Consider the following 13,807-nt stretch of genomic DNA (forward strand, 5'->3'; position numbering starts at 1 on the left):
ATCTTAGACTCATTGTTTCTCTCCCCACCCCCATATGATCTTGGTTTTGATAATTAATCCAAATCAATTAAAAATGCAACTGGCCTTGGTAAGAAAGCAACATGGTTGCACTGAAAGTATTATACAAAATAACTCATTTCATTGAAATATATCTAATTATGTACAATTAGAAAATGTCGATGATGTGTTCTCTTTGCTCAAAGGGCCAAATGTGGTCTTCTTTCTCTTTGGGAAAACGATTATGTAGTTCTATTGAAGAACCTGCTGAGGCTTTGTTTCAAGGTTTCCTCAGGTGTGTGTCACGTTCCCGCTAAGTAGCCGTCCCTGTTGGTAGATCCAGTGTGTGAAGGATGGGAAGGCTCATATCCTTACAGAGGAAAAACATAGTCTCCATTGGAAAGGAAAAACATGAGGGCCCAAGACGTGCACGACTTTTATGCCCCGCTCTCTGCAAGGCAAAGAAATTGGCTTCTCCTTGAGATAACGCAGAGAGAGGGCAGAGGAAGAACAGGGCTTAAGGACTTTGGGTGTGTATGTGTGGGTTCACGGATTGTAACAAAGGTACCACTCTAGTGGGGGATGTTGTAATGGGCAAGAATGTGCCTGTGGGGGTGGGGGTAAGAGCTATCTAGGAAATCTCTGTACCTTCCTCTCTATTTTGCTGGAAACCTAAAACTGCTCCTAAATAAAGTCTTTTTAAAAAGAATAGGGACACTAAGTACAACTGCAAACTTCTCTCTAATAAACTGTAAATAAGGAGTTAAGTTCTGGAAGCTAGATAGCTATGTACAAGGCCAAGGGCTATAAACAGCTATACAAAAGGAAGAATTAAAGGTTTAAAAACAAATAAAATATAAAACAGCAAAGTTAGATTAAACAGATAAATGACACTACCAAGTTTGGATACTCCCTAAATTCCGACCCAAATTTTTTATTATCCTTGCCCCTTTGAACAATCATTATTTTTAAAAGAAAAAGTAACTTTACAGTGGAAATAACTGACAGACACCACTTTATCCAAGTGACATCCCCAGGAAGAAAACAGTGACATAATACTCCTGACAGGAGGCACTGACAGGGCACATCACCTCCGTACCTACCTGCCAAAATGCATAACCTCAACCTAATCGTAAGAAAACAGACAAGCCCTAGCTCAAAGAGCAGCCCCACAGAATGTCCAGCACTCTTCAAAAGAGCCACAGTCATGAAAGACAACAAGCTGTCATAGATTGAAGGGGGCAAGTCCATTGGATGTTTCCTAATCTGCAGAATAGAAAATAGATGAAGTACTTACCTGATATGGTTGTTGTCAGGATTAAAGGAGGTAACAGGGAAAGAGCTCAGAATAGTTTCTTCTGGAAGAGGAATCAGATTTCTTTAAACGATGTGGCTTTCAATATTTCTATAACCCCTAAAAGCCTGAAGTTTAGAAACACTAGGTTTCTCAAGTTAGAATTCAAACGTGCATCATTATGTCACCTTCAATGTGTTTCCTTCCCCTTTGGAAATAGAAGACAGGACAGAAGGAATGGTACCTCACAGGAGATCCCTGCATGGCCTTGGGGACATTCGCAGTGCTCCACGTCAGTGGCTAGTGCCAGGTCTATAACATTAGGGCTAGCTGTGTCCAGAGAGACAGACTCCAACCTACAAATAGAGAGTGGTTGTTAAATGGCTTCCACACTCACAAATGACATCTAACACCAATGAAGATGGATTCTTAAAGAAGACCTAATGCAAACAAAATGGTGATGTGATTTTTGTAAGAATCTAAAGATTTTCACAGCAGTATGCTTTCTGGAGCTGTCATTATTCCCTAAAAATGCTTTCAACATTTGGGGTAAAGTCATGCTGCTATCTATAGATGGCTGTGAGAAATGTGTGATGTCACCCATTGTGAGTTGAAGCACTTCAGAAAAATCAATCCTTATTGACTTTTGAAATGTAATGATTTTATCTCAAATACAGAGAGATTATCCTTAAATGTGTAATTCTGATTTGCTTTACTTAAACTTAACGTTAATGCTTAGCCTGGCATTGTCAGAAATTGATCTTCTCGAAGTAATAAAATGACTAAGACAGACACATTAACTTAATTAGGCTGTGTAAAGTCTGAGACCATTAACATAAAGAGGGTGAAAAACAGATGCAGCATGGTCTAGACAATTGTTAACTTGTCAGGCATTTCTCAGGATCAGAAACCCAAGTCTATCTCCTACTAGATACGTTTGCCATGGACAACTATTCTTACATCTTCAATAAAATTATAGTAATAAAAAGTAATTTTAGGACAGCCAAGTCCATTAACAGTGTCCTTAAAATAATCAAGTAAAATATATTAAGCTTAAAATATATAATACTAAATAAAGACAAGAGTGAAGTTCCCTCACCATAAGTTTTTCCCTCCCTTTCAATACACACCTGTAAAGAGCCATTTTTGCAGAATTATAGTTGGCCCTGATCAAGAGATGTGTCACATTGGCAAGGACTGTCATCAGCTGATCGCGATCTATCTCCCTTTTGTTATTAAAATCCCGGAAGTTCTCAGGCACAAGTTTAATCGCATACTCTTCGTAAGGTTGCAATGACAAGTCCTCAGCCCAGGTGCTTAAAGTGAGTCCATTTCCCTAACATTTAAAAACAAGAAGAAATCCATTTGTAATTCAACTTCATGATCAAGGAATGAAAACAAATTTTGTGTTCAGCAACATGGCTTTTCATTTGTACCTAAGTTCTTGTGTCGAACATGTAATGTTATCTATAATTCAGTCCAGAACTATCAGAGATGTTTCGTTGTGTTCCTCTCAGAGGGATTTGAATAATAAATATAAAAATTGCGTCCTTTGTTGGGATCTCAGAAAAGAAATAAAATCATGCATTTGCCCACCATTTTCCTCAAAGCAACAAATCTGACACCCCTCATCTTTAACTGAAGAACAAAAGTAGAAAAAAGATGTAAATGTACCTCTAGCTTTTCATAAAATTGCTGTTAACAAATTTTCTGTTAAAAATTAAAAATTGCTCTTAACTAAATTTGTGTTTATGTCACACAGTTTCCAATTGCTGCAGGTTGGAGATGGAGATACAGGTCATTTAAAGTATCAGGAGAGGAGTGCAGACACTGCAGGCAAGAACCTGAAGTGGTTTCTTACTACTCTGGGAATCCTTCTGGGTGAGGCTGAGCTGGGTCTTTTTATGGTGGAGGGAGGGAGGATAAAGGGACAGGAATGGAGACTGAGGACAAAAATGACTACGCATCTCCTATCCCCACATTGCCAAGCACTGCTGCCTAATCATTCATGTGGGCAGGCAATGGTGGCAGTAGGGAAAGGTAGTTCCAATGTCAGAGCAAAAACACATCTCCCTTTATAATGTGACAAGACAGGTCGCTGTGGAGATCAGGGATGAGAGACAAGTACTGCCCTGAAGCAATTCCAGAAATGGGCCCGAAGACAGAATTCTCACACTCTGTGTGTCCAGATAAGTCAAATCCCATCTGGCCATGAGCTCCTTGCTACTATGGCCTTGCTTAGCCAATTCGAATTCTGAAAGTGTCACCACACTAAGCACTTCAGCTCTATAGCAAAACAGTGTGAAAGCAATTACCTTAATGATAACATCGGCATGAGACATGAGGTCGCTGTCCACCATTCCCACAGGAATATCATAAGACACCGTGTACTTCAGGAATCCGCCAAATGCAGTCAGCTGGAACGTTTAAGTGACAGGGAACAGCAAGGAAGGAGATGATCATAGCCCCTCAGCAAGGAAAAGAGGTCACTAGGAGCCACCTGGAAACAACTAGGCTGCAAGGTGTCTGAGTGGCCACCATACATAAGACAGTTCACATTAAACGCAGTGAAAAGGAAGCCTATAATATGAGTGTTTTGTTTAATCGATATTACCAAAATGCATTCCTTCTTAGAGGCTCCAAGGTGAATGACTGCCGACTTCTGCTAACCACACAACAGATATTTATTTCACTTAAATATTGTACTTAAGGGGGTGGAGAATGATTCACGACTGTAGTCTCGACATTTTGATCTCATGGTCCTGCTTGTATGAGAATAACAAGGAATACGTTTGATCAGCTAAAGAAAGGACTAAAGGTGTTTCTTCCTGATCAGATATTCTTAAATGTAAAATAGAGATTTTATTTCTACCAGGTATGTTACAACATACCTGTTGTGCAGAATCCAATCTTTTATACCATAAAATTGGAGAGGTACTCCCAAGAGACAAAAAAAAAAAAAACAAAAAAACAACTATTGACCTTTGGTGATAAAATTGTATTATAAATAGAAAAAATCTTCTAGGATTATAGTTTGATGGGAAAAATAATCATTTACAAAAATAAACATTACTAAATATATATAAAACAAGCTATAAAATTAAAATATAATCATTAAATAGACATTTCCCAAGCTATAAGACCTATACTACTATGAAAACACACCATTATTTTAAAACAAAACAAACTCATGGTAAAAGTGAACAGGGAGTTATGGTTTTTGAGAAAGATTCCACTTAATATATTTTCAGATCAATCAATCTGGAGAGAAGTGGCATAATTAGGAGGAATGGGACTAAATCGGTGAAAGAAAATTTTTTAACTCATATTAACAAACTTTCCACTTTGTAGAATCACCATTTAGCATTTTCCTAAAATGGAAAGGATTCTATCTGTTCATAAATGTGAACGTTATGTAAGCAACAGTCACCATGATAATGAAACTAGGGGTCAGAGCAGCCATCCTTGTGCACAGCCTTTCCCAGTGTCTCCTATATGCCAAGCTAAGATAAGTACTCAGCCAACTAAACAAAGCAGGATGTGACTGACCCTTCACAAAGGTCCAAGTGACCCAGGAACCCAGAGGAAAACAGAAAATCTGTCGCAGGAGAAGGGATGGGACTTCATACAACAGACTGCCTATGACAGGGCCAAAGAAGAACAAAAGTTCCTATTTTAATGACATAATAAAAAGTCAAACAAGATAAAAAAGGCTGTGTGAGTCAGGTGTCAGTAAACACCCTCTAATTTTCTGTCAAGCATTGAAGTGACCAATAAGACTACTTAAAATGCCAACGTAAGTTCTCTCTTAATGTGCTCTGAGATCTTTGTCTAAGACACCGTCACCGGAAGTACCTTATTTCCGAGGTAAGCCTCTGGGGCCGACCAGTAATACTTGGAAGTCAGGCTCTGCATGACCACCGTGTTGTTGATGCTGACCTGATGACGTCCACCCAGCACGTCCTGCTGAGACGGGATCTTATTTGGACTGATCAAGTCAGTGACCAGCCACCCGGCCATGTCTTTCACCTTAAAAAAAAGAAAAATCCAAGAATTACAGAATACAAAATAGCGGTTTCCTTAGATTTCACGCATGCTAGTACTAATATCTTCACAATGAAGAGGCAGACCCAAAAACTTAGGTAGGGATGCAGCTAACACACAGAGGCCATGGAACTGCAGGGTCTGTGACCCTTCTATTTGTCAAAGGACCAGGAAAATCTGAGTGTGAACCACACAGCCCCCAAATCCAGATCAAGTATAAGCAAACAGGCGAGCAGAACTGTGAAGGCCACAGAAATATTTTTTTAGATTAAAAAATAGCAAAGAGCTTAATAAATGCATTGAATAGAATGTCTTCTGATAACTGTGACTTCTTTCTTTTTGCCCCTTCTTTTTAGCCAAATATGGAAAAGTGTATAAAAATAACCTTCCAATCCTAGCCTTACAATATTTCACCTACATAGAAACAACAAGGGGTCAGCCACAGGAACTCACCTCTATTCTCAAGTATTGATCAGAGTTCCCTTTCCCTCCCCCCAGGCCGCCCCCATTGCTCACCAGCCTGGGTAAGGGAGGGAGCGAGAGAAGGAAAGGAGGAGAGTCGGGAAATAACGTCCCCACCCTTCCCCCACCCCCACGCTGAATACAGGTCTCCTGAGGTGGGGCACAGGGAGGAGAGGGGATTATCCCAGGTTAGCCCTGAAGCTCCTCCCTAACCTCCAGGCATCACATTCTCTCCCCTAGTCACCATTTGGCAACCCCCTTGAACTCATCACCCTAGAAACCTCAGTTCCCAAAACAAATGGGGATCCCTTGCCTGCCCTCATAATGTTTTCATCCTCCTCATCCTAGACAGCATCTTTGACCTAGAAAATTCTGCATGTCCCCCTGTCCTGGTGTGTTTCCTGGCTGCGACCAGCATGGGGCAGGTGGGATGAGATCTGATTCCACAACTGTATACATTTCCCCACAGAAGAAATTTAAGCACAATGCATTCTGCATTACTGTAATAACAATAATCCTATTGTTTTGATAGAGAAACGTATGTGGGAACAAACACATGACCTAGAAAAAAACTTCAGCAACACTTTAGTAGTGGGATGCCTTTCATCCACGCCCAATGTCATTGCAAATGAATGAAAGCAGCATTACAGGGAAAGTCAGCCTCATCACTTCATGACAGAACTCCTAGAGAGCTCCTGTGAGGGGGCACGTTTATTAAATCCTGGCTCTAGGAAGGTGCACGCACCTGACCAATGGACCAAGAAAGACTATCGCAGACATCGGAAACACCAAAGCAGAAGCACTCAGAGCAGCCCTGGGGGTTTCTTTCCTTCAAGTTAAAAAATCCTGGTTTGCAGCGATCACAGTTTTTCCCCTCAACATTTTCCTGCAAGTTAGAGTAAAAGGTTAGCTTCTGAAACCAAAAGGTAGACAGAATAAAAAATGACATTAACAAGAAAGGTGTTTGGTAATCCAGAGAAACAGGTAAATAAAAAGATGCTCAAAATAAATGTGGAGCATAATGTTAATATTTCCAGAATAGAAATTTTGAAATACTTGTCATTTGATTTTGTAGTCAAGAATCGAGGCTAAGGATATTAGAGCATAGTCATTATATTTAAATGGCTTTTTTTATATTGTTTTAAATCTTCCATTTCTGCTGACTGTCAAGCATTTAAAATCTGAAGAGGGCTATATAAATGTTTGTCTTATTAATAATTGCTCAAGATTATTTTTGGTCATATGTCACATGTGCCTAAGACTGCTTACATAGGAATAAGCACATAAGATATAACTGGAAGTCCTTAGAATTATGGGGGATATAGTTATTAATATCAGATAGTCAAATAAAACACCTCGCTGGTACCAAATTAATGCATTCCTTATCATTGTCCAATTCCTTTGTAAGAGAAATAAAAAATAACATGTCTGCCATTAATTAATGTTCTTAGAAATTTAATGTTGGCTTGGCTCTCCTCTAAACATAAAGCTAAAAAAGAAAGTCATAGTAGAGGTAACGGTCAGGCCTAAGAAATGTAGTATTTGGTTTCATTCGGGAAGTCACAGAAATACCTCTAGAATATACGACCATTGCCCATAAAGCACCTAAAAAGAAAACCAGGTGCTCCTCTAAGTCCAAGGACATACACTGGGGCCAACTTGCTATGACATAATGTCATGTTTCTCAGGAAAGTGTTGGGGAACAAAGGGTTCTGCTTATACCTCGCTGCTTTGCTCAGGAACTGATCATCTGAGCCACTGGAACATCTTCCTTTTTTCAGGAAGCCTCAGAGGAAACTCAGAGACAGTTTTAACCTCCACATGTACCTTACAGAGACACGGCTCTGCGCATGGGTCCTCATTCATACTGCCAGCTGGACTACAGTCACAGCGGACGCAGGCTGGGTAATCCTTAAAGCCAAACTGGCAGCGGTCACATTTTTCTCCTGCATAACCTTCCTTGCATGGACATTGACCAGGCCATTTTCCTGGGAAGAAAAGAACGGCAATGACTCAATAGGAAGGTAAAAGAGGTGTAAAGCAAGGGTCGGCAAACTGTATCTGTAAAGGGCCAGAGAGTAAATATTTTAGGTTCTTTGGCCAGAGTTTCTGTTGCAACAAGTATACTCAGCTCTGCCATTATTGCGTGAAAGCAGCCATACATAATACATAAACAGTAAAACTTAATTTACAAAAACAGGCTGTGCCAGATACGGTCAATGGACAATAGTTTGTCAACCCCTGGTTTAAAAAAGAGAGCAAAGATAAAAGGCACAGAGGCTGGTGAGAATGTAAAATGGTGTAGCACCTTTGGAAAACCATTTGGCACCTCTTCAAAATGTTAAGCACTCAGTTACCATACGACCTAGCAATTTCACTCCTAAGTATTTACCTAAGAAAAATAGCAACATACATCCGCAAAAAAAATAAGTGAATTTTTGTAGCAGCATTATTCATAATAGCCAAAAAGTCTAAACAACTCAAATATTCATCAACTGATGAATGGATATATAAATTAATATATACATGGAGTATAATTCAGCAATAAAAAGGATTGAAGTACCGATTCATGCTACAATATAGATGAACCTTGAACACGTTATGCTATGTGAAAGAAGCCAGTCACAAAACACCACATGTTGTATGGTTCTATTTATAAGAAATGTTCAGAATAAGCAAATCTATACAGAGAAAGTTCATTAATGGTTGCCTAGGGCTGGGAGAAGGGTAGAGGGAAATGGAAGTGACTGCCAGTGGGTAAGGGGTTTCTTTACGGAGTGATGAAAATGTACCAATATTAGATTGTGGTGATGGTTGCACCCATGAATATGCCAAAAAATACTGCACACATTGAATGGGTATACTGTACTATCTGGCAATGAATTACATCACAAAATAAATTTTTTTGTTTTTGTGTTTAAACACAAAGACAGATGGTAGAGGTCAATGAGCACTATATTTGCTTTTAATACCAGCTCTGAAACTTTCTGGTTGTGTAACCTCAGCCAAGATTCTTAGCTGCTTTGAGCTACAGTTTCCTTGCCTGTAAAATGGGTTAAATAATTTTCATCTGCTATGGTTGAAAGTTAAAATAGTAAATAAATAAATAAATAAGCATATATATGTGTGTGTGTACACACATACACACGCACACGCACACACACACACAAACACACACACACATACACATACCGGGGTACCAAAAAATGTATACAAGTGGACACTTTGATCAACGTTGTTCAAGCAGTGGTTCGCCGTAATCAGAAGTGTCTGGATGCTGACGGTAACTACTTTGAGCACCTCTTGTAATTGCAGAAGTCAAACATGACTTGTATTCATCTTTTATTATTGATATATATTGAGTATTGCAATTTTAATACAGTTTTCTTTTCTTAAAATGTGTATTCATTTTTTGGTATATATATAGAATATTATACATATATTGAACCCATATGTTCCCAATCAAGGGTAATTGTCATTATCATCATCATCATCCTCTCATTAACAGTGGCATTTAAAAATCAATTCAACTGTGTAATTTACCCTCCACGGTGCTGGTGGACCCCACAGTTGGCATCTCCTTCCCTTCATGTCAATATCCATTTTAACTGCTAGTGACTGAGAATTTGATGGGGTCACAGAAATCTTTGAACAGATGCAAACTATTCAGAATCCTCATATATTTGCAAATTCATTGGCCAGTTTTTGAAAAGGAAAGGACACTGACATTTACAAACTTAACCGGAGGATTTGCTTGCTTTTGAGATAAGATGTATGCTAAAGCCCTCTAAGTATCTTCTAGGAGCTAAATAGAGTGATTGCTGTTTACTGTGTTCCACATAGGACTTTAAACTGACACTTATTTCTTCTTTCATCAAATGCTCAATTAACCTCTCAAATGTCATTTCATCACCCCAGCTTTGCCGTCTTCACACCCGAATCATGATTCCTAATTTTGCTTCATGCCCATGGCCCTTATCCCTGCCTGGTATTGTATTACAAATGCATGTGTTTGTTCAGTGTCTGCCTGTGAGCAGGGGCCTTGATCATCTTGTTCAAGTATATGTTCCTAGGTCCTAGAAAACTGCCTGGCACATAGTAGGTGCTTGACAAATAGTTGGTGAACAAAAGATGCAATACCAAATCATACCACCAAATTGCTATGCAATAGTAATAGTTCCACTAGGTACAAATCTTCCATCAGAAAAAAAAAATAAATTACAAGCACAAAAATGAATCAAGTACTTACCTTTGTGTAAATCAGAATGGGGATCATCCTTAATACACACAGAACTGAAGGACCCTAAAGGGTCACAGTCACAAGGATGGCAAGGGTTGTCCTCATAAGGAGACACCTAAAAGGCAGAGGTTGTCCTGGATTATCTTACTAGAAATAACAGCAATATTAACAACAATATAAACAATAATACCAATGACAACATATCAACTTTTTATCCCAGATGTGACTATTATAATGATTTTATGTACCCAGCGGGTGTAGGTCTTAGGAAGATAAGGTGAGCTCAAGCTAGAAATCCCCAAACACCTTTTTGATGGTGAAAACAGCTAGTATCATTAGCAAAGTGTCACCTTTCCCATTATCACTGATACCCAGACCCCTCTCGCTCTACTATCTCTCACAGCCATATATAAGCATTACTTATATATGCATCTGGTCACCTATGACCAGCCCACCACAGGGATTCATGTGACAACTACATATCAAGTCAATTGAGGACTGACTGAGCACTTCCTGTGCTCTGATACAGCTGCTTTAGTTACTGGCTGACTCTTCATAGAGATAATATTACAAAACTCTGAGATTACACAGCCAAGGGGCCCCCGAATTCAAGTTGAATAACAATGAGTGGACATCCTTCTCTGAGCAAGAACACAGGACAGATAGAGTAGGAAATTGATATCTGAAGAACACTACTAGCGTAATAAGAATATAAATGAAATATTACAAAAGGAAATGAGTCACCGGTACTGAGGCTGACACGTGGGGAAGTCTCTTTTCCACTTTGGGAAGACAATGAGGCTCAGTTATGGCAAAGAAACACTCTTACTTTGTGTGGTCTATAATATCCATCGATACAGGTTTCACAATTGATTCCCATGGTGTTCTGCAGACAATTTATGCAAACTCCTCCTCCTCGGAACTGTCCAGCAGTATTCAAACTTCTCTTCTGATTTGCAACACTTTCATCATAGTAACAGTCTTTGGCTTTATTGTGACAATTACATTCTAGGAGAATATTTTAACATCTCAATTAATATGTATATATTTTGTCTATATAAGGAAAACCCTTCCCTCCCTAAGTAAGTTTCTATGACTATAAATTAACTTAAAATTATAGAATAAGTAATTTTAATAAGATATAACCAATCTTATGGAGCGCAATTGGGAATAGCTATCAGAATTATGAATGTCCATTCCCATTTGATCCATCAGTCTATCTTCTGGGATGATGTCTTGCAGAAGTACTTGCACACTTGTCAAAGACATGTACACATTTAATCATTGCACCATTGCTTAAGTTAACAAAAGACTGGTAACAACCAAAATATCCACAGATATGTAGCCATTTATTATGTTACATCCATATAATGGAATTCAGTGCTATTATTTTTAAAATCGCATTTTATATTGCTAATATGGAAAGGTTTCTTTTCAAGCTATAATATAAAAGTAATGCATAGAATGGCACATGAAGTACATAAAGTTCTGTGTATGAACAGTGTAGAAATATGTTAATATATGCTTTATTTGCATAAAAAATTTCAGCAAGGACATACTAGGAAATACAAAGTGGGGAAGATCAAGATAGAGTGGAAATAATGCTTTGCACTACATACTTTTATATATTGTTAGATGTTGGAATCTTGTGACATTATTGCCTATTTAAAAATTAAATCCAAATTCATAAAGAATAAATGATTCTATGGGAAAGGGACTCTTAGCTAAAACAGCAAATCCATCAAGATACATTTAGGTTTCACTAGTTTAAATTTTATCAAGGTAATCTGGAGCTATGGGAACTATTTGAATATGAATGTCTAAGAAAACAAGTAATTTACTAATTACAAATGTTGTTAAGCCACCATAAACTTCAGCATACTAAGAGGGGGGAAAAGCTCTACATTCTTCCCATTCACAGAGGACTTACCTTCACACATGTTACCAGAAGAAATGGTCCCGGGCCTCCAGGGCTGCTGATGGTATCCAGGACAACAGCTACTGCAGCTCTGTCCACAGGTGTTATGTTCACACTGACACTGTAGTTTCTAAGAAACAGGGGTACAAAATTGCACCTGAAAACGTACCTGTGTTTTTTCCTCATTTTAGTTTAAAAGGAACCTACCACAATAAAAAAATATAGCAAGACTTTACAACTGAGGATATATAGCTATACAAAAGCAAACTGGCATTTAAGTTTTAGAGAAAAATATACATGTATGACCTAGTTACAAACAGAAGTGAGAAGGGATAAAGCAAAACTAAAATAGGAGTTACCTAACAAAAACTTTTCAAAAAAGAGACACTGACCTTAAGGGTTTGAAAGCTCCTATTAATAACGTTCTTGAGATTCATCTACATATTTTTCAGCATCAATAAGAGAACAATTGTATTCAAGAGTTAAATTATTACAAATATTGGGGAAAATAAGTAACTTCATTAGCTGACCAAGTGGCTCAGTTGGTGAAGAGCGCAAGCTCTGAGCAACAGGGTTGCTGGTTTGATTCCCACATGGGCCAGTGAGCTGTGTCCGAGCTGAGCTGCCAACAAGTGGCAGGATGGCTCAGCTGGTGAGATCACATGCTCCTAACAAGGCTGCCGGTTTGACTCCCACATGGGATGGTGGGCTATGCTCACCTGCAACTAAAATTGAACACGGCACCTCGAGCTGAGCAGCCACAAGCTCCCAGCAGCTGGCCAGATTGCAACTGGACTTGGAGCTGAGCTAGCTGCATCCTCCACAACTAAGACTGAAGGACAACAACTTGGCTGTTCCCCTCCCCCAATTCCCCAATAAAATCTTACAAGAAGTAACTTCATGTAAATTGTTTAAAATAAGAAGAGAAGATGCAATCTTATTCACTGAATATTATGCTAAAACAGATAAACTTTATCTTGATTTTAGTACCACAAAAATGGAAGAGGGAGAAAGTGAGAGGGCTAGAATCCTTCTTTTAAAAATGTAAACATAATTTATAACTGCACGTGTTTTTTGCTTGTCTTACAGAGGGGAGAGCTTTAAAATCATACAGACAGTGAATCATACATTTTTAAATAATTAAAATGGTGAATTTTATTATATATACTTTACTATAAAAAAATCGTAGTAAGGATTAATTGGAAATATATGCTCCAAACAAAGCAAAGAAAAAATTTTGAAAAAAATGAAAGTTTATGGTGACTTAACAAAAAACAAGAAAATGAAACCAGTTAAATTATCTGCAAAAAAAAATCTTTTTTGCAGCATGATTTTATGTCTTTCAACACTTGCCTTGAATAAAAAAGCATAATACAAACATTATAGATACAACTTCCATTTGAAGTTTTAGCAAAATGTGAAATACTAGAACTCACCTTTGTACTTTCATCCCATGGGCAGCTACTAGCATGGCCATAACAAATACACATTCCTCCAACAGAAATGTCTTTTATTGAGTAGTAATACTAAGGAAAAAGGATGTTACAGACAAAAATTAAAACCTCTTCTATTTCAGTGAAAAGAAAATTTTGGCACTCTAACAAATATCTCAGTTGTTATTAGAATTCTAAAAAATAAGTAGATATGCATTTTAAAATATATTTCATGCACAATGAATTTTTGTGTTCAATTCAAAGAAATAATGTTCAATTAGGTCATCAACAGAAACCATGGGAGTCTAGAAGTATTTCTCAGCTTGGGTGCATCTTAAACCAAGGCAGTCATATTCAAAACCCATGCTACTAAAAACCCTAAAATATATTGCTAAATTGAATTCAACACTATATAAAAA

The 13,807-nt window shown here is 38.1% G+C and overlaps 1 protein-coding gene across 1 annotated transcript in view; it reads right to left on the bottom strand.

The window, feature by feature from the left end:
* LAMA1 (laminin subunit alpha 1) overlaps window positions 1-13,807 on the bottom strand; it is a gene marked incomplete at its 5' end in the record, with an annotated part of 126,951 nt that overhangs the window by 100,181 nt on the left and 12,963 nt on the right. Inside the window, 10 exons of the mRNA XM_019633794.1 lie at window positions 1,536-1,647; window positions 2,422-2,627; window positions 3,607-3,708; window positions 5,147-5,320; window positions 6,543-6,683; window positions 7,625-7,785; window positions 10,047-10,152; window positions 10,867-11,045; window positions 11,968-12,085; window positions 13,392-13,481. Coding sequence (XP_019489339.1) covers window positions 1,536-1,647; window positions 2,422-2,627; window positions 3,607-3,708; window positions 5,147-5,320; window positions 6,543-6,683; window positions 7,625-7,785; window positions 10,047-10,152; window positions 10,867-11,045; window positions 11,968-12,085; window positions 13,392-13,481 — 1,389 coding nt within the window. The remainder of the gene's footprint in view (window positions 1-1,535; window positions 1,648-2,421; window positions 2,628-3,606; window positions 3,709-5,146; window positions 5,321-6,542; window positions 6,684-7,624; window positions 7,786-10,046; window positions 10,153-10,866; window positions 11,046-11,967; window positions 12,086-13,391; window positions 13,482-13,807) is intronic.

This window comes from Hipposideros armiger, unplaced genomic scaffold (assembly GCF_001890085.2).
Source record: "Hipposideros armiger isolate ML-2016 unplaced genomic scaffold, ASM189008v1 scaffold_1411, whole genome shotgun sequence".
NCBI lineage: Eukaryota > Metazoa > Chordata > Mammalia > Chiroptera > Hipposideridae > Hipposideros > Hipposideros armiger.